The 21,407-nt window shown below is 40.1% G+C and overlaps 2 protein-coding genes across 2 annotated transcripts; both read right to left on the bottom strand.

Moving 5' to 3' along the window:
• Positions 1-2,174: 2,174 nt before the first annotated feature.
• Positions 2,175-6,086, bottom strand: LOC116330084 (extracellular calcium-sensing receptor-like). The gene is made up of 8 exons (XM_039622363.1): positions 5,938-6,086; positions 5,191-5,485; positions 4,758-5,047; positions 4,301-4,596; positions 3,771-3,979; positions 3,405-3,626; positions 3,190-3,313; positions 2,175-3,079 (listed from the first exon to the last, which is right to left on the bottom strand). Exons 1-8 carry the CDS (start codon positions 6,042-6,044, stop codon positions 2,175-2,177), a joined length of 2,448 nt encoding a protein of 815 aa, XP_039478297.1. The 5' UTR covers positions 6,045-6,086.
• Positions 6,087-15,040: 8,954 nt separating this feature from the next.
• Positions 15,041-20,439, bottom strand: LOC116330083 (extracellular calcium-sensing receptor-like). The gene is made up of 13 exons (XM_031752281.2): positions 20,283-20,439; positions 19,990-20,117; positions 19,747-19,899; positions 19,459-19,659; positions 19,142-19,278; positions 19,042-19,084; positions 18,772-18,966; positions 18,522-18,652; positions 18,245-18,341; positions 17,976-18,099; positions 17,324-17,796; positions 17,163-17,243; positions 15,041-15,397 (listed from the first exon to the last, which is right to left on the bottom strand). The coding sequence occupies exons 1-13, from the start codon at positions 20,437-20,439 to the stop codon at positions 15,041-15,043; spliced, it is 2,277 nt and encodes a 758-aa protein (XP_031608141.2).
• Positions 20,440-21,407: the final 968 nt, after the last annotated feature.

Genomic DNA, 21,407 nt, shown 5'->3' with positions numbered 1-21,407 from the left:
TGCAGAGGGATGCAGCAGTCTTAAAATTGCAAAGCTTCTGAAGCGTGATCATCAAACAATCAAGCGTTTCATTCAAAATAGTCAACAGGGTCGCAAGAAGCATGTGGAAAAACCAAGGCACAAAATAACTGCCCATGAACTGAGAAAAGTCAAGCGTGCAGCTGCCAAGATGCCACTTGCCACCAGTTTGGCCATATTTCAGAGCTGCAACATCACTGGAGTGCCCAAAAGCACAAGGTGTGCAATACTCAGAGACATGGCCAAGGTAAGAAAGGCTGAAAGACGACCACCACTGAACAAGACACACAAGCTGAAACGTCAAGACTGGGCCAAGAAATATCTCAAGACTGATTTTTCTAAGGTTTTATGGACTGATGAAATGAGAGTGAGTCTTGATGGGCCAGCTGGATTGGTAAAGGGCAGAGAGCTCCAGTCCGACTCAGACGCCAGCAAGGTGGAGGTGGAGTACTGGTTTGGGCTGGTATCATCAAAGATGAGCTTGTGGGGCCTTTTCGGGTTGAGGATGGAGTCAAGCTCAACTCCCAGTCCTACTGCCAGTTTCTGGAAGACACCTTCTTCTTTTTTTTTTCTTTTTTTTTTTTTTTCTTTTGTCTGTCCCATTTGGTTCTTTAGCCGTCAGAATTGTTGTCTGAAGACCAACAAGGATACCAAATGGATTTATTTTGCCAAATGGATCATCATGGCATTGCCGTATTGGTCCATTTGATCAAACTTTGGTGTTATTATTTATTTTATTTTCAGTTGTTACAGATGGGACAGACATGACTGGGGGATAGGAAAGGGAGAAAGAAAGAGAGGAAGGAAAAGCAGTGGTACAGGAAGAAGTCTGCATCCTTCAAGAAAAACATGATTTTCATGCAGGACAATGCTCCATCACACGCGTCCAAGTACTCCACAGTGTAGCTGGCAAGAAAGGGTATAAAAGAAGAAAAACTAATGACATGGCCTCCTTGTTCACCTGATCTGAATCCCATTGAGAACCTGTGGTCCATCATCAAATGTGAGATTTACAAGGAGGGAAAACAGTACACCTCTCTGAACAGTGTCTGGGAGGCTGTGGTTGCTGCTGCACGCAATGTTGATGGTGAACAGATCAAAACACTGACAGAATCCATGGATGGCAGGCTTTTGAGTGTCCTTGCAGAGAAAGGTGGCTATATTGGTCGCTGATTTGTTTTTGTTTTGGTTTTGAATGTCAGAAATGTATATTTGTGAATGTGGAGATGTTATATTGGTTTCACTGGTAAAAATAAATAATTGAAATGGGTATATATTTGTTTTTTGTTAAGTTGCCTAATAATTATGCACAGTAATAGTCACCTGCACACACAGATATCCCCCTAAAATAGCTAAAACTAAAAACAAACTAAAAACTACTTCCAAAAACATTAAGCTTTGATATTAATGAGTTTTTTGGGTTCATTGGAACATGGTTGTTGTTCAATAATAAAATTATTCCTCAAAAATACAACTTGCCTAATAATTCTGCACTCCCTGTAAACCCTGGTTAATACCCTAACTATATGCTATGCTTGAGTGAACACTGATTTGATGGTTTAATGCCAGGGCAGTCTTTTGTTTTGTAAATGTTGCTGTGCTATTTTCTGGTAGGTGAAGTTGTGGTAGGTACTGCTTTGCTTTGGGAAGCTACAGCCGTGTGCTTGCTTGTGCAACATTTAGATGTGTGGTAAATTTCAAAGTAGCATCCAGATGCAAACACAGGAATTCCCAGTGGAAAACAGTGAATTCATCATAATTAAATTCCAGGCATAAACATATACCGTGGCAAACTTTACTCATTTCACATTACATTTATGCTGGTAATTTTTCCCTTAGCTTTTGATACAAATGGAAATATTAGAAGCAATGGTATCTAACCACCGAGAAAAAACTCTGAACAAAATCATGTTTACATGGGAACATGAATTTATTTAGTTTCTTAACTTTGGAATAATTATTCTTACATTAAGAAATACAGGTCTAAATAATGTATAATTGAATAACATTATATGTATATTAAGAAATTTTTCACAGAAAGTATTATATTTATTTAATTTAAATAACAACTAAAACTAAAGAATTTTATTACGTACTATTATGTAAACTGTAAAATGTCTGCTTGCAATAGTAACCATTTTTGAACCAAGGATATACTATGATTGGTTTTTGTTCATCAAATTTTTCTTGGTGTTCTTCTCGGGCTTAAACAAAATGATAAAACACTTTGGAGCAAATATACACATTATTAGTCCAAAGCTGGAGGCCAGAATGGCAAAAATCTCCACAACTACAGTGAATTTCCCAGGAGAACTGACATATGCTGGGATAAAGGTGATCCACACTGCACAGAATATTAGCATGCTGAAAGTGATGAATTTGGCTTCATTGAAATTATCAGGTAATTTGCGGGCTAAGACAGCTAAAACAAAACAAAAGGCAGCAAGTAGGCCTATGTAACCGAGCACAGCCCAGAAGCCAACAGCAGAGCCTAAATCGCATTCCAGTATGATTTTCTCCTTGTATGTGGTTAGATTTTTAATTGGGAATGGAGGGCTAAGTACCAACCAAATAGTACATATTAAAACTTGAATGAAGGTGAAAGACACAACAGTCATTCTTTGTTGTGGAGGACCAAACCATTTCATCACATTGCTTCCTGGAAGTGTAGCTTTAAAAGCCATTAAAACCACTATAGTTTTCCCAAGTACACAGGAGATACAGAGTACAAAGGTGATGCCAAACGCAGTGTGACGCAGCATGCAGGACCAATCAGATGGTGCTCCAATGAAAGTTAATGAACATAAGAAACACAGAGTCAGTGAGATGAGCAGCAGGAAGCTCAGCTCAGAGTTGTTGGCCCTGACAATTGGAGATGTCCTGTGATAAAAGAATACAGCCGCAGTTATGATGGCCAGACAAGCACCAAGAACTGAAAACGTAGCCAGGATGATCCCTAGGATGTCTTGAAATGAAAGAAATTCTACAGGCTTAGGGATACAAGTGTCTCTCTTTGCATTAGGCCAGAACTCTTTGTGGCAGGGTAAACAATCAGCAGAATCTAAATGGAAAGAATAAAGAAAATCAGAGAGGGCTTCTTGTAAAATATTCAGTGTTACAGACATTTGCCATAAAGGCATTTTAGGAAATATGGAAATAATTCTTCTCTACCTGTAGTATTACTAATCTCGCCCTCAGGACATGGTATACAATCATAGCAGCAGATGGGTTTTCCTTTCTGCAGCACTTTACGAGTTCCTGGAGGACAACTGGCACTACACACTGACACTGGCACCTGTAAAAGACATAAAAACAGCAGAATAGATGTAATTATTACACAGCTGTAATAATTCCATTCTTTAAAGTTTAATTCAGATTGTCATTACTTTTGGGGTACCCTCCATCCAGGTTATGTTTCTATTGATCCGGAACTCCTGGCCCATTGGCAGTGAAGCATCGTACAGCCCTACAGATACCATTTTAACATCTCCACTTTTACCTTTTTGCCAGTTAACCAGCTCATAAATTGCTACAGGATCCCCATTATCATTAAATGACATGTCATAACCGTTTTGAGAAAAGTTCACTGTTTTCAGCTGATTTAAAACCTGAAAGGATCAGGCAGGATGAGAGGGGAGAGGAAAAAAAGAAAACAATACTCTGTAATAATTTTTACTTTTACTATTAATAATTAATTTACATTAGCATTTTAATATGGGTAATGAAGTCACCAGAACTGATTTTTGACTGACCTGTTTGGACTCTAACCTGGTCAGTTTGTCACACTGAGATGTGACGTTTTTTCTCTGACACACTGCATTATGAATGGCATGTGATATTGCATACACAGCCTTGTACACCATGTTAGTAATTCTAAGCTGAGATGTGTCAGTATATGGGCTTTGGAGATTCTGTATGTCTTCTTTTCCATCACACACGTTATTCTTTGTAGCAGCAGCACCTACAGATACAGAAAGACAGGGCAGATGATTTCACCATTGAATGAAAAATTTTAGATGCCTTCTCTCTGATACATGTAACCAATTATCTTAACACTCAAACTCAGATTTGACAAAGGGTTAAAAAAAAACACATTAGAACTAAAATACTTGAACTTGACCTAAAAGTCTTTATATCAAGTGAGATTATTTTCACTGATGCATCCTTTTTCAAATTCATATTTCATTATGTTGTGGAAATGGATTTGCTCATGAAGCAGCAGCAGACTTTATAACACCATGAGTTTGTCAGAGTAATTTTAAAACTAAGAACACTTTATTACTTTTTTTCAGTGTGCAGTTGAATGCATCCTCCCAGAACTCCGTAAGCAATGCAGAGGCTGCTACTTGAGAGGGAGACAGATTTAGCAGGAAATCTCTGAGACCTGGGATTAAAGACTTCTGAATCCCAAATCCAATGGCCCCAGCACAGAAACTGAAACTTGTTAATTCTGGGCTGGTTACCCATGCCTCACTGCCTATCCACTGGCGAGGTGGGGAAGGCTCACGTGAAAGCTCCTCCAACAGGATTGCCATATCCCCTATAGCTGCAAATGCCACAATAACCATAGCTGTAGACCTTGAGAGACAACATAACACATTAGAAGCTTTTTTGTTTTTAACTGTGTAAAATGCAAAGTATCAATCTCAACAACTTACTGTGGAATATGTCACCACAAAACATTTATTTTTAAGAATGTAAACTAATCTCCACACAGTTAATATTTGTAATGTGGAAACCTGCGGATAACATCTGCTACTCTCTGGATCCTGCTATGTGGGTGAGTCCGATAGAAAGATACAGAGTATTCCACACAGATCCCCTCTTTTTGTGCTGCTTCTAGAAAAGATGCCATGCCATTATTTCCATAATCCGAATCTGATCGAACAGCACCTATCCAAGTCCAGCCAAAGTGTTTTACCATCTTGGCTAGTGCACCAGCTTGGAACTTATCACTGGGAATTGTTCTGAAGAAATTCGGGTACTGCTGCTTGTCAGACAAGCATGCACATGTGGCAAAGTGGCTCACCTAAAGCAAAAGAGGAAACAAAACTCTTTTTAGGACGGCACAATCAAAACTTATGTGCATGCTTATTAGAAATACAAAGATTGCCATTTACTAATTCACATCCATATTTTCAATCTAAAGTTTCCAGAAATTCAAATATTTACCTGAGGAACGTTAAAAGAACTGATGACTCGTGACAAGCTGATGGATGGTGTAGACCCAGACTCACCAACAACAGCCATCACCATACCAGACTGGGAGCAGTTATTGCCAATGTAAAACACAGGGTCCAAGCTATTCAAAAACTGAAATGCCACATGCACCGCCACAAGCACTGATGCACACGAGTCATAGATCTGATACCCGAGTTTGATTCCAGGTAGCAGCTCTGTGCTGTTGTTAATCTGTTCAATGGCAAAGATCATTGCACGTGAGAATCGCAGCTCTCGAGATTCCATGCTGGAGACACACAATTATGTTACCGTTAGAATTTAGCCTACAAAGACTTAGGTCAGGTTAAATTTCAAGAAATCACCCTAACAAACAGGCATTTTTGGACTACGGTCAGATGATCACTGTAATTTATCTTTTGATTAAGGGCATGAAAGCGTAACCCTGAGCAATTTATTATGAGAAACTAATGTAAAATACAAACAGGAAGTCAGATTATTTTTATATAAAAATATAAAATAACACATTTATAAAGCAATTGCTTAACACACTATATAATTTCAGTTTTTAAAACAATAAGCAGAATGTCTATGGATTACTCAGTATTTTTACATATACTAAAATAAAAACAAAGACTTTTCAGCCCAGTACAAAAGCAATGCAGCATCTTTGAACATCAGAATATTTAATTGCTACTCAGTCCAACATCCTTTTAGCACCAATCTCTCTCTCTTACTGACCTCCCACTGCATCTTACTGGCTCAGGCATGGTGGTGTAGTTATTGTTAACTGTGTGCACATAGTTGTGAATAGAAAAAATACCACCAATAGTGAAATCTCCATCCATTGAGAATACAGGTAGACGAGTGCTACCCTGCGGCTTACAATTCACAGATGAAGCCACAGTACCAGCTACAGCCCCTGTAAGTGGAGTCCTCTGATACAAATCATTTAGAGAAACACCCAAGGCAGCAGCTGAGTTCAGGTGAAACAAACATACAGCCAATACCAGACCGATGAAAGCCACCGCTTTCTCCATCCCTGCTTGATGTCAGGTGTTTCTATATAGCAAGCTCGTGTTCTCACTCATTTTTATAGCTCTTCAGACCTACTAGTTTTGGTATGACTTTTCAAAAGATCACGCCCTTACCTAGTAGCCTTTAATTAAGTCTATATGTTCTATGAACTATGGATATAGCAATATGATTATATCTCTGTTTTCCTCTTGTGAACCATTACCCAATTTGAATATCTTTTCTAATTTAAATTTAGATACACATCTAATTGATTGATTTTAACAATAAGATATTCTATGATTTATTGTTTCACTACAAATATTTAAAAAAAATATTCAGGAAATATATCATTCTAAAACTTGGCTCTAAGTTCAATTCAAAGTTCACTGCTATGTAATTTATATTCAGAATTGTCATTGGCTGGGTCTCTGACATGCAGTGCCAGCATTTTGAATTTTATTCTGTATTATTGAGTTTCTTATGTTAGGTTTGTGATTATTAGTTCGTGTTTTATTCTTATTTAGGGTTAAGCTGAGCTTTAGGTTAGCCATCATTTATCATCTGTCTCCTTGATTTTTGTGTTTGGTTTCTTGTCTAGTCTAGTCTGTCAAACTTGTGTTGTCATGTCTATGTCTCCATGTTTCCTGGTTTATTTTGAAGGAGTCTTGTCTTCTTTGTCATTGTGTTTAGTTTCACTTAACCTGTGACACCATTATGTTCATTCTAGTCAGCTGTTTTCCCATGTGTTTCCACTTCCCCGATCACCTATTGTGTGTATTTAAGTCCTCTGTCTTCCTTTGTTCATTGTCAGGTCGTCTGTTTTACCTTCATGCCTTGTGGATTCATAGCCTTCATAGTAATCATAGTGTCACAGTTTTCATAGTTGTTTCTAGTACAGGGGTGGGCAATCTCAGTCCACGAGGGCCGGTGTCCCTGCAGGTTTTAGATGTGTCCTTGAACCAACACAGCTGATTTAAATGGCTAAATTAGCTCCTCAACATGTCCTGAAGTTCTCCAGAGGCCTGGTAACGAACTAATCATGTGATTCAGGTGTGTTGACCCAAGGTGAGATCTAAAACCTGCAGGGACACCGGCCCTCGTGGACTGAGATTGCCCACCCCTGTTCTAGTATCACAGTTAGCCCGCCCTGAAAAAAATCTAATAAGTAAATTTTAAGAGCGGACATTTATTGATATATAGTTGCATTTTCGAAACATGGGCTAAAAAATGGACACAGAGCATGTCCATGAGAATGGAGAGATCATGCATACCAGTATAGATGGGTTTGATTTGATTATACTGATGATAGTAAAGTAAAATCTAAAGCCAAAAAACCCTATGTCTGATTCAGCTCCAGAGACGTGTCAAAATTTTCTAAATATTCTTCTATTGTGTTCTAGAGATTTAAAAAAAATTATTTTGTTTTCCTTGATTTGGTATTAAGTGTATATTTTCAGATTTTCATGCCATGATCTAATTGGCTACACATTTCCAAACACAGGGTCAGAAAAAAAGAGAAAAAAGAAAAGAAAAAAAGTCTTCGCTCCTAAAACTGGCAATAAACTGCCAATAAACACAAAAACATTATTTAATGTTTTCACTGTTTTTTTATGTATAAAACTATATGATGATGACAGATAGAACAAGAATTTATGAACATGGGATGGGATATGAGAATTCCAATTGAAAGCTGCTATAAATAGATTAGTGTATGTATGTTTGTTTCCCTTCTTGTGTTTCATTCAGTCTCCTCTGTTTGTCATGTGTAGTCTCCTTGTCCATTTAGGTTCCCCTTGTGTCTCTGCCCTGTGTCCCTCTCTGTGTTTATATGTATATTTCCCTTTTCCGTTCCCATGTTCCCCTCATGTTCATTCCATTTCTCCTGCCTATCATGTTTATCGATGTTCCCATGTTCCCCCGCTCCCTCTCTCTCCTGTCCAGCTTGCGTGTCCCAGGTTATTTCTCTCCATATTTCCTGTTTTATTTTGAAGGTCTTGTGCTTGATGTTCAGTGTGTTTAGTTTTGCTTCCAGTGGCGTCATGTTCATTTGTGTCAGTCGTTTCCCCATGTCAGTCATTTCTCTTCAGATCCTGTCTGACGGTTAGAAACACTGTGGTCCATGGTCTGATATGATGTCCTCCCAGATGCCACGGGAGTTGTGAGCAATTGCCTCGTTTCCAGGGCCAGTTTAGGGAAGTGTGAAGTTTAGGGAGGGCCACGAAGTAAGCTGTCTTGGAGAACCAATTGACAATGGTGAGTATGTGGTTGTTACCTCCAGAGGTGGATAATCTGGTGACAAAGTCCCAGGCTATGTGTGACCAGGGTTGGGATGGCGTGGACAGAGGCTGCAACAACCCAGTGGTCAGCTGGAGGACTTGTTCTGGACGCAAACAGAGCAGGCCAGGACATATTCACATACGTTTTGAGACAGCGTTGGCCACCAGAAGTACTGCTGCAGGAAGGCAATGGTGCGGTGCACCCCAGGATGACAGGTAAATCAGGCCGTGTGTCCCCAATGCAGTACGTGAGCGCAAATGGAAACAGGCACAAAGAGCCGACCTGGGTGTCCATTCCCAGGATCTGGGTTGATCCGCTGGGCCTGGTGGACTCAATCTCCCAAGTGACCCAATAGCGAAAGAAGCTGGCAGAACTGGTGCTCGGTCAGCATTGCCTTCGGTGACTGCAAACTGGCGTGACAAGGTGTCCTGTTTGACATTACGGGACCCAGGTGATGGAAAAATGGAAACGAGTGAAAAACAGAGCCCACCTGGCTTGACGAGCATTTAAATGATTTGCTGACTGCAGGTATGCCAGGTTCTTGTGATAAGTCCAAACAATGAATGGTTGAGCTGTGCCCTCCAACCAGTGCCTCCACTCCTCCAATTCCAGCATGATTCCTGGTCCCCGACATCGTAGTTTCTCTCTGGTGGGGTTAGACGGCGAGAGAAAAAAGCACATAGATGAAGCTTACCATCCCTTTGTTGCAAGAGTACAGCCCCCACCGCAGAGTCAGAGGCATCCACCTCCACCACGAATTGCAGGCTGAGGTCCGGTTGGGACAGGTGCAGCGACAAACTGCTCCTTAAGGCAAGAGAAGATTGATTGGGCCTCAGGAGAGATTTTACTTGGTTCAATTCAGTTCAATTCAATTTTATTTATATAGCATCAAATCACAACAACAGTCACTTCAAGGTTGTATACAAAGTAATGAGACTGTATTGACATGAAACTGGCACTTTTCACCTTTCACAAAGAGTCTGTTTTCCAGGAGATGCTCAAGGACCTGTCTGACATGGTTCTCATGCTCTGAAACTTACTTAGAGAAGATTAAGATACCATCAAGGTAGGAGAATATGAATGTAATCCCTTAGCACGTTGTTCACCAGGGCCTGGAACATGGCCGGTGCATTGGTTAGGCCGAACGGTATCACCAGGTACTCAAAGTGTCCAAGGTACGTATTGAACGCCGTCTTCCACTCATCATCTTCACAGATCCTTACCAAGTGATAGGCGTTCAACAGGTCAAGCTTCCTGAAAACAGTGGCTCCCTGGAGGAGCTTGAAAGCAGAGGAGAGCAGAGGTAATGGATACTTGTTTTATTACTGTTATGATGTTTAATCCGTGATAGTCTATGCATGGTCTCAAGGATTTGTCCTTCTTCTCGAAAAAGAAGAAACCTGTGCCTACTGGAGATGACGAGCTCTGAGTGATGCCTGCTGCAAGCGAATCTGTAATATTTGTTTCTATTGCTTTACGTTCCGGCTGCGATTCAGTCAGTGGGCAACTGAGCTCCAGGAAACGGGTCGATGGTGCAGTCATAAGGCCAATCTGGGGATAAAGATAATGCTGTATCTTTCTGAAACACTTCTGCTAAATCGTGATAAATAGGTGGCACAGAAGTCAAATCAGGTGTTTCGGAATGCAAAGATGGTTTATTGGCAGATTTAGGTGGCGTGGTAGATTTCAAACAGGTCATGTGACACTCCTCCCCCGACCCAGACATGCACGCCTTCTTCCATTTGATCTAGGGGTTATGCTGCTGTAACCAGGGGTGACCGAGAACGAGTAGTGTCTGGGGTGCAGCAAAAGTAAAGAAGCTGATTCTTTCTGAATGGTTAGCGGAAGGAATGAGTGTGACGAGTTCGGTAGCATGCGTGATGTCAGGGAGACGCTGGCAGGATAAACCTCAGACACAGAGAGCATGAGGCAAGGCTTCTGTGGATATGTTGGTGTCCATAAAGCTTTGTTCAGCACCCAAATCGATTAGAACCGCCAGAGAATGGGTTTCGGTCCAAATAATCATTTTAGCGGTCAGCATTAGACGTGGAGGAGAATTCTTACTTAACAGGTCGACCACCAGTACTCCTACCATTACTGGTGGGGGCGCCCTTTTACTTGCAAAGTACAAGTAGTGACAATATGCCCTTTGCGGCCACAGTAGAGGCAGTCACCGGACATCAGGTAGTGATGTCGCTCTGCAGGTGTGAGGTGTAAGCGTCCTGTCTGCATAGGTTTTTCGCCTTCATCACTTCCTTCGCGCTACCAGAAATGTCTTGGCTTGGCAGTGCTCCCACTGCAGCTCAGCCCATAATGGACTGAGGGCTCGTAGCCTGTCATCCACCTGAATACAGAAAGACATCAAGGCACCTAGGGAAGAGGGCAACTCACGCATGGTTAATTCATCCTTTAACTCATCGTTTACATTTTTCAATAAGGCTGAGGGCTTCTTGACACCAACCAGTATTTTCGGCCAGAATCCAAAAGTCTATAGAGTAATCCGCCATAATTCTCACAGGAGCACTTCTGCAGGCGTAATATAAGTGAACACTGGGTGAGGAATCCTGCACATTTGTCCAACCCGCGAACAGCTCCGGTGTGGGTAAGTAACTTTGCATGGATGAAGGTGGAGTGAGAGGAAGAACGGGCCCGTGGCTGAAGCAGAATCTTCCTGTGGAGGAGGGAAATAAGGTGGTAATGTGCTTACCAGCGGCGTCTCCTGCGTGACTGCCTGAGTGAGAATGGCAATTTCGCTGCGCAGATGTGTGAACATTTGCTCGTGGCGGGACAGCAGCACTTCCTGTGCTGCGAGAGCCTGATGGACCAGATCCTGGTCCACTCAGTCCATGCTGGCTGGATCATTCTGTCATGGGACAGAACGGACTCAAGCACAGACTCTAAGCTCTAAGAATAAAAGTCAACAGTTTATTTACACAAAAACAGCAGGTGAAGCTATATACAAAGTGTTAGGGTTCCAGGGATCCAGGGAACAAGGGGAACAGGCTCGTTCACACAATCCAATCCAACACACTCCACACTCCGATCCAATGTTCATTCCATGCTCCTCTTCAGTCGGTCACGCTCTCACTCCATTCACACTACACCACACTGTCAGACTCGGAAACAGGAGAGGAAACTGGGACTGTTCCAGCGAATGGAGGTTACTCAATGAACTTCTGAGGATTTAAAGGACTGTTTTTCACCTGCTCCACTTCTGCTACAACCATCACTACAGTAAGCCGCTCAGGCTTCAGCTTAGGCAGCCGCTCAGGCTTCTACTCAGTCAGTCACTCAGGCTGTAGCGCAGCCTGTAGCTCTGTCGTTAGCTCAGTATGCTGCTCAGCCATTATCACAGCCTGCAGCTCAGTCATCCATTTTGTTATCTGTTCAGTCATGAGCGCAGTTCAGTTTCCCGCTCAGTCATTAACTCAGTTACCTGCAAAGTCATTAACTCAACTACCTATTCAGCCACCACCTTCACCCGCTCTTTCTATACAACCTGTAAAACCCAAATTAGAATGTATAAGCACAGTCTGCTCAACAAAAAGCAACTCAGGAACAGAGCATCTGGTTTTGTGTTCCTGGACCCGGGAAAGTTAAATAGTGTAAAGAAGGGAGCCCACCTGGCTTGCCGTGTAAGGCAGAGGTGTGGTTTCTGGCTCCGTTGCTGGGAAGGGGTGGTGCAGCGAGCTCAAGGGGCTGTGCCCGGCAGGCAGGGCAGCTGTGGGACATCTCCTAATCTAGGGTCTACCGTATTTCAGTGACGTCAGGACCAGAGAGGTGGGATGACTAGAGCGCGGTTGGTCTGGAGCTCAGAAGATTAGGTCTCTCTTCCAAGTCTCTGTTAGTACATGAGTTAATAGTTGATCAACAAATCAATTTTCTCTGCCTTACAGAAACCTGGTTCCAGCAGGATGATTATGTGCATGCCGAGGGCGCAGTGTGGCAGCATTTTCCCACACCAGCTTAATCAACCAAAGACCATGACAGAGTTTTAATTAATTTGAAAGCCTGATGCTTACCCTTGTCCAACCTGGCTGGAAAACTCAAAAACCAGTCTTTTTTGTTATCATCTATCGTCCACCTGGGCCTTACACAGAGTTTCTGTCTGATTTCTCAGAGTTGATCTGATTTAGTGGTCACCTCAGATAAGATAATTATTGTGGCTGATTTTAGCATCCATGTAGATGCTAAAAATGACAGCCTCAACACGGCATTTAATCTGTTATTAGAATCAATTGGCTTCTCTCAAATGTAAAAGAACCCACTCATCACTTTCATCGCGCTTTAGATCTTGTTTTAAAATATGGCATAGAAACTGAATCATTTCCTAATAACATTTAAATTTACAAAAAGTAATTACACAGGAATGAGGAATGGAATTAATCACAGTAGATGTCTTCCTAAAAGTGTGTAACTGAGTTTAAGAATGTAATTCACCGACTGTTATCATCTTCAATGTCCTTTATTAACACAGAGCTGGGCAGCTACCTGAACTCTGCTCCAAGAGAGGTCGATTATCTTGTTAATAATTTTACCTGCTCACTACGTATGACTCTGGATACTGTAATTCCTGTGAAAAGAGAGCCTCTAATCAGAAGCACTTGACTCCCTGGTTTAACTCTTAAACGTGCACTTTACAGCAGATAACTCATAAGTTTGCTGCTTTATAAGAAAGCCCTCCAGAAAACTAGAACATCTTACTATTCATCACTGATTGAAGAAAATAAGAACACCCCTAGGTTTCTCTTCAGCACTGCAGCCAGGCTGACAAAAAGTCAGAGCGCTGTTGAGCCAACCATTCCTTTAACATTAGCTAGTAATGACTTCATGAATTTCTTCACAAATAAAATTTTAACCATTAGAGAAAAAATGACTCATAATCATCTCACAGATGTAACATTATCTACAGCTACTTTCAGTACCATTGATATTCATTTAGTCTTTTTCTCCAATTGATCTTTGAGTCAATTTTAGTAATTACTTCCTCCAAACCATCAATGTGTCTTTTAGACCCCATTGCTACAAGACTGCTCAAAGAAGTCCTGCCATTAATCAATGCTTCAGTCTTAAATATGATCAACCTATTTCTAATAATCGGCTATGTACCACAGGCCTTCAAGCTTGCAGCAGTTAAGCCGATGATCAAAAAGCCATCTCTTGACCCAGCAGACTTAGCTACTTATGGGCCAATTTCCAACCTTGTTTTTATATCAAAAATTCTTGAAAGAGTGGTTGTCAAACAGCTAACAGATCATCTGCAGAGGAATGGCTTATTTGAAGAGTTTCAGTCAGGTTTCAGAGCCCGTCACAATACAGAAACATCTTTAGTGAAGGTTACAAATGATCGTCTTATGGCCTCTGACAGTGGACTCATCTCTGTGCTTATCCTGCTAGACCTCAGTGCAGTGTTCAATACTGTTAACCATAATATCTTATTAGAGCGATTACAATATGCTGTAAGTATTACAGGTACTGCGCTGCAGTGGTTTGTATCATATCTATCTAATAGACTCCAATTTGTTCATGTAAATGGAGAGTCCTCTTCACACAGTAAGGTCAATTATGGATTTCCACATGGTTCTGATTCCGTTTGCATTACACGTTTCCCTTAGGCAGTATCATCAGAAAGCATAGCTTACATTTTTACTGCTATGCTGATGACACTCAATTTTATCTATCCATGAAGCCAGATAACACACACCAATTAGTTAAACTGCAGGAATGTCTTAAAGACATAAAGACCTGGATGACCTCCAATTTTCTACTTCTAAATTCAGATCAATCTGAGGTTACTGCACTCGGCCTTGAAAACCAAGAAATATTGCATCCAACCAGATTATTAGTCTGGATGGCATAACCTTGGCATCCAGTAACACTGTGAGGAATCTTGGAGTCATTTTTGACCAGGATATGTCCCTCAGTGCAAATATTAAACAAATATGTAGGACTGCTTTCTTCCATTTACTCAATATCTCTAAAATTTGAAATATCCTGTCTTGGAGTGACACTGAAAAACTAGTTCATGCATTCATTACTTCTAGACTGGACTAATGTAATTCATTATTATCAGGTTGTCCTAAAAACTCCCTGAAAAGCCTTCAGTTAATCCAAAATGCTGCAGCAAGAGTACTGACAAGGACTAGAAAGAGAGAGCATATTTCTCCTGTATTGGCTTCCCTTCATTGGCTCCCTGTTAAATTCAGAATTGAATTCAAAATCCTGCTCCTCACATACAAGGTCTTGAATAATCAGGCCCATATCTTGATGACCTTAAAGTACCATACCATCCCATTAGAGCACTTCGCTCTCCCACTGCAGGCTTACTTGTTGTTCCTAGAGTGTTTAAAAGTAGAATGGGAGGCAGAGCCTTCAGTTTTCAGGTCCCTCTTCTATGGAACCAGCTTCCAGCTGAACATATTTTAAAAACACTATCCAGAATCACAAAGACATCTCACAAAGACATCTCTCATATAGTATTTTATTTAGCTTCAAATTCAAATGTGAGCATTTTATTAATTACCCTGAAAAACACTGAAAATACAAATGTTCATCTTTGATATTTTCCAGTCATGCCTTTCTTAATATTCCTCTCAGGGTGCAGTAAAATAATGTAACATTTGGGAATAAAAATACACAGTAACAATCCAAAACTGGATGCTAAGATAGCAAATATTTCCACTGCCACAGAAAATTTCCCAGGAGAACTGACATAAGCTGGGATGAAAGAAATCCACACAGCCCAGAAAATCAGCATGCTGAAGGTGATGAACTTTGCTTCGTTGAACGTGTCCGGTAGCTTTCGTCCAAAGAATGCCAGGAGAAGACAGACAAAGGCCAATAGGCCAATGTAACCAAGGAGCAGGTAGAATCCAGGAGGCCATGGCTCTTTACACTCCACAACAATCTAATAATGTTAAACAAGTATGAATACAGGGAGATTTTATATGAATTCTCTTAGAGCCTCTCTCTCGCTTTTTCTATATATACATATATATATCTATGTACAGATATATATATAGACAGATACATATATAGGTCGATAACTCAAAAACCTAAACACTGGATAACCAGACCCAGGACCGTGACAATATCTATCTATCTATCTATCTATTAGAGATGTGCAAAGCAGCCGGTAAAATTACACTTCTAACAAATGATATAGTGTAAGTATTCTTTAATTATATCCATTATTTATAATGGATATAATTAATTATATCCAATTATATCCATTATAATAATTATGGATATGCAATATTAGTTGATGTTTTTCCTTAAATCCAGCAATGAACATGTAACAAGGTCATTGTCATTGAAAATAAAATAACATAACAGCCATTTGCTGTTGTTATTTATGTTATTGCCAGATGGCTCAGCAGCAGCAACACTCTTCTATTTAGTTCCCCAAATCAATGTGGGGAGTTTCAGCTAAGTTAATAAGTGACAACTACACAAGCATTGATATAACCTTTTAAACTGAACATTAACGTTACTCTGTCAACAGCCTATTGTCTAAAATTACCAAGCTAACAGAGCTACATAAACAGAACGAACATGAGAGCACCTGACTGCAGACGTCAATAATGCAGCGCAATGGAATAATCTCCTGATCCTCGTGAAAGTTATAAACTGCTTCCGGAACCAAGTTAAGGAACAAAAAAATCTATTCAACAAAAATAGTGATGCAGTTCAGCCCTTTTTCGCTCAGCCGAGCGTTGCTGTGTGGAGCAGCCCGTGACAGTCACCTCTTTCACACGTCGCTCACTTATCCAGTCATGCACTACGGTCTCATAAGGAAACTCAGCTTTTTAATATAAAGTTTTCCCTTGTTCCCGAATACAAATATTTTTTAAAGTATTTGTTCTAAATAATTATTCGTAAAAAACACGTTATTTGTGCCTTTCCGAATACCGTATTCGGGTTTGGCTCCACCTCTGCTATCTATCTATCTATCTATCTATCTATCTATCTATCTATCTATCTATCTATCTATCTATCTATCTATCTATCTATCGGGAGATACATATATAGATAGATAAATATTGTCACGGTCCTGGGTCTGGTGATCCAGTGTTTATGTTTTTGAGTTAAGTTATACTTTCTGGATTATGGATTTCTGTTTGTATTGTAATTATAGTTCTCAGTTCTATTACGGTGCTTTCCCTATGCTCTTTTGTCTCATGTCTTTGTTATGTTTTCTTCTGTTATTCTTGGTCTCATTGGTGTGTGTCTTCTCATCATTTCCTGTTTTACTTTCACAATCTGTGTCCTATGTTAATGTTTCTGGTTTTGCATCTGTTAATTAGTGACAGCTGTGTCCCCCATCTGGTCCTCATTCCCTCGTTTTCCTCTTGTATTTATTGTCTCTGTTTTCATCTGTTTTGCATTGTGTCGTACCCTCTCCAAGCTGTGTGTTCTGTCTTCCTTGCCTGCCTAGTTTATTGTACTCTTCAGTTTAGTTTGTTTTGCTTGGGTCCAGCAATAAAGCTGTGTTTAAGTTCAAGTTATTGTCTCTTTGAGTCTGCATTTGGGTCTTTTCCTGCCTGCCTGCACACTGTACATGACCGATATAGATGTAGATATATAGATATTGATTAGATATAAAGATAAAGATATGGACATTTTTTGATGGTTGATATGATATATCAAGTAAATAAAGAAAATATACTCACTTTTCCAGTTAAAGCTTGGTAGTTTGGGTTCCTGAATGGAAAGGGAGGTGCTCCCAACACCCAGCCAGAACAGAGACAAATCTGAGGGGAGGATAGGATGATAGAAGAATACCAAAACACACCCAAACTCATGTTTAAGTGACAGTGACTGTTCCTCCTACCTGAGGAGCTGTCGTACAGATGATCAGAATCCTCTGCTGAGATGTTCCAAACAGCTTCCAACCCCTGGAACCAGATACGCCAGTCCGGAAAGCCAGGAGGACCACAATGGTCTTAACAAGTAAGCAAGAGAGACACAGGACAAAGCTGATCCCAAATGCTGCTTGGCGGAGCCTACATGTCCACCAAGATGGCTGACCAATGAACACCAAAGAACACAGGAAACAGAGCTTGAGTGACAGAAGAAGCAAGAAACTTATTTCTGAGTTGTTGGCCTTGACAATGGGTGTATAGCGGAAACTGTGAAAAATAATTGTGATGATGGATGTCAGGATGAATCCAAGCAGGGTGAGTGCAACCAGGACGATACCCATGGTGTCATAGAAAGAGAGGAATTCTTCTTCCCCTGCAACACATTTCACCTTGTCTTTGTCTGACCAGAAGTACTCAGGACATTTTGTGCACTCAGTAGAACCTTTCGTAACACAAAACATAGATATATGTGTATAAACATTCAGTAACTTCTAATTGCATATCAGCATGTTTTGATGGTTCTGGTTTAAACTGTGCAACTTTAAATTCAATGACCTTCTTTATTGCACTACATAATAATTGATTTAAAAAAAATAAACATAATAAAGATATATAGACTACCAGTCTTGTTACTGATCTCTCCATCCGCACAGGGCAAACAGTCAAAGCAGCATTTGGGCTCTCCTTGGCGTGTGGCCTGCCTGCTGCCGGGAGGACATGGAGCACTACACTGAGATACAGGAACCTGAACATGGATCAGAGAAAAGTAAAATAATGGTCATAAATATGTTGTATCTGAGAATCTGAGATAGTATATCAAATTTACTTTAGTTTAAAACATATATATTTTAGGTGTCATATCAAATACTTGCAAGATAACTATGACCTACCTGTAACTGTCCTTTTGTCCATACAATACTGTTCTTTATTATCTGCAACTGCTCTCTCTGTGGTGCTGAACCATCATAGGTTCCAACTTTGATAAATCTAGCATAAAGTAGCATAAAATATTTGAAAAAGCAATTAGGCCAAATGATTTATGTATTGTAGCATTGTGTCAAAAATTGCAGTTATCTGTAGTTAAGTAAAATAAATGTTACTACAGTTTATTGTTCACAATTACTTTCAAATCCAGTTCATTTCCACCTTTATGTATATATAGCTCACCTGATTTCATCCTTGCTGTCCTTCTGCCAGTTAATAATGTCATAAAGAGGGACTGGCTCTCCATTGGAGTCAAAATACACTTTCTCATCAAACTGGTTGGTGAAATTTACCATTTTCAGATGATGAAGAAACTACAGGAAAAGAAAATTAGAAAAACAAAACAAAGAATGGCAAAAAACTACACATGAATCCCATGAATGTTGAATTACATGAATGTTGATTTTAAATATTTTATAATATTTTCTATTACCTGACCATTTGAAAATGAGCTGTGTTTCTCACACAATCCCCCGCTAGGTCCTGCTGAATCGCAGTTCAAAAAATTGTGCAGAGCATGGGCAATGGCATACACAGCTTTATACACATTGTAGGATATTCGAACCTGAGATACATCACTATAACTGCTGTCAGTGTTTCTCAAATCCTCTGATCCTGTGCATACAGGCTTTTCAAAAGCATATTCACCATCTTTATAAGCTGACATGTTAAATAAACTTTTTTGTCCCACATTAAATCCGACCATATAAAGAGAATTGTTTTGGAAACCTGGGTTGTAACGAAAACTATCATTATCATTAAATTCATCTGCTTCATAGTCTTTGGCTCTTTGGCTTTCAAACTCTAGCTTACAACCAAAATGTTCTTCCCAGAACATATTGAAAAATTCCATTCCTGGTTTGGGAGAGGGTCGGACATTCAAAAGAAACTCTTTCAAGCCTGGGATGTTGACTCCGGGGAAAGTGAAGCCCAGTGTTCCCTGTAGAAGGTGAAGAAACTGGGGTGAGGCCAGTCGGCTAGAGGTCACCCAGGCTTCACTGGCTATCCACTGTATCCCAGTCACATTCCTTTGAGCTAGCTGGAAAAGCATAGATAATAGAATGCAGCAATTTTCATGAAAACAATTATGAGCATAATGACACTATAACCAACTACTTACTTCTAAGAACAGATTTAGGAGCTGCCCTTCTGTAGCAAACACCACCACAACCCGAGCAGTTGAACTCTCCAGCTTATCTGCCATTTCTTGTATTTCAGCCATTGTGGGTGATGCTGGGATAGAGAGATGAAATGCCACACATCCACCTTGCCTTCCAAACTGATTAGAAAATGCTTGGATGCCATAAAGGCTGTAGTCATCCTGAAATGTATATACAGAAATCATTTATAAACCATGTTGCTGTCTAAAAATGTCTCATTGTAGCATTTTAAAAAGTTTTTATCTCACCTTAGTTCCTAGTGTGCCCACCCAGAACCAGCCTAAAAATGTGACAAGCTTTACGAGACCTCTAACTTGAAAGAGATCACTTGGCACAGTTCTTAAGAATGATGGGTACAAATGCTTGTCAGTAAGACAGGTACAGGTGGCAAAATAACTCACCTAGAGAGAAAGTGATTTCTTTCTATATTATTGAGATAAAACACAAACAAAATACACAACATTATTCAACGAAGTTGTACAGTTTATTACCAGTGGTATGTTGAAAGGGCCAAGTGTGTGAGCTACAGCTCTTGTAGGGGAAGAGGGTGCAAGACCAATCACAGCAGGCACCGGAGAATAATACAGACATGTGGAAGACTCTTTCGTCTTTCTTTCTTCTGTTGTATTTTCATTTAGGTAATATCCAGTGTTTTTAAGACTGTTAGATATTGCATTTTTGTTTTTCAGTGTGGTCATTATATCTTTTGTAGTTAGTCTAATAGACTTGATCCCTTCCCTTTCAATACCATTGTATTCAGTATCTGCTGATTTTTTGACCTTACTGTCGACAGTTTTAGAGTGACTGAGTAATGAAAAAAGAGCCTGCAGGCCGGTGGGGATATGGTCACAGCAGTCCATGATATGGTAGCCTAGTTTAACACCTGGTAACAGACTTGAATTACGGTTAATTTCCTCCACTGCAAACACCATAGTCATCATCCAGCGAAAGGCTCTTTGATAAAAGCTGTAGATGAGAAAAACTTTATATCTTATTTATCCCAGTCAATAAAACAATATAATGTAAACAGTCTCATAACAACATGGGAATATCATCAAAGCTTATGCCTTTTTGATGTTTCAATATTCTGGGGAAGAAAAAAACAGCACTATCCAACACACACCTGCTGCATGATGTAATTTGAGGTTTGCTGTTGTAGCTGTGCTGTGGCTCAGTGACAACATAATGCAGAGGGAAAAACCCTCCAATCACAACATCCCCATCAGATTGCAAGGCTGGGCGCTCATAGCCTCCCAGTTTTACACACTGAGATAAACTAGAATCAACACTTCTCGTTCCCCTTATCTTTAAACCATGCCTTGGCTCTGTCATAGCAGCTTCATCTTTTTCCACAACACCTCCCTCCACACTTAGTGACTGTCTGTTACCTGTAGTGTTAATATCAAAGAACACAATACAAACAGTATTAAAGGAGACATGTAAAAACACCCAAAGAAAATTACCCACAAAAGTTGATTGCATTATCCACGGTAAACTCATAAAAAACTGTGTGATGAAACCAGTGGTCCTTTAGCATGGTCTATGAAACAGCAATGAAGTGCTTTAATATCTCTGGTGCCTGTGTCATTTAATCATTTCGTATGAGTCATCGTAAGATCACCCAATCACAGCAAAATGCAACAGGAGAGAGGATAACACTGCTTCCACAAATTTTTGCTTTCTAAAATTGAACCACTGTTTTAAAGTGAAGTGTGCTAAGCTATTTTCCTAGAGATAACAAAATAAAAGAGAAACAGTCACACACTTTTCATTAGAAAACATAGAAACAAAAAATATTTATCATTTGGTCTGATATATTATTATTCTCCTGTGCCTGGTAGTGAAAAACAAAACAACAATGTTGTTGTTCCATAAGCATTAAGTGTCCTGCAGTGCTCTGCTGTGTGTT

This window comes from Oreochromis aureus, linkage group 14 (genome assembly GCF_013358895.1).
Source record: "Oreochromis aureus strain Israel breed Guangdong linkage group 14, ZZ_aureus, whole genome shotgun sequence".
Classification (NCBI taxonomy): domain Eukaryota; kingdom Metazoa; phylum Chordata; class Actinopteri; order Cichliformes; family Cichlidae; genus Oreochromis; species Oreochromis aureus.
This window is presented reverse-complemented; position numbering and strand designations above follow the sequence as displayed.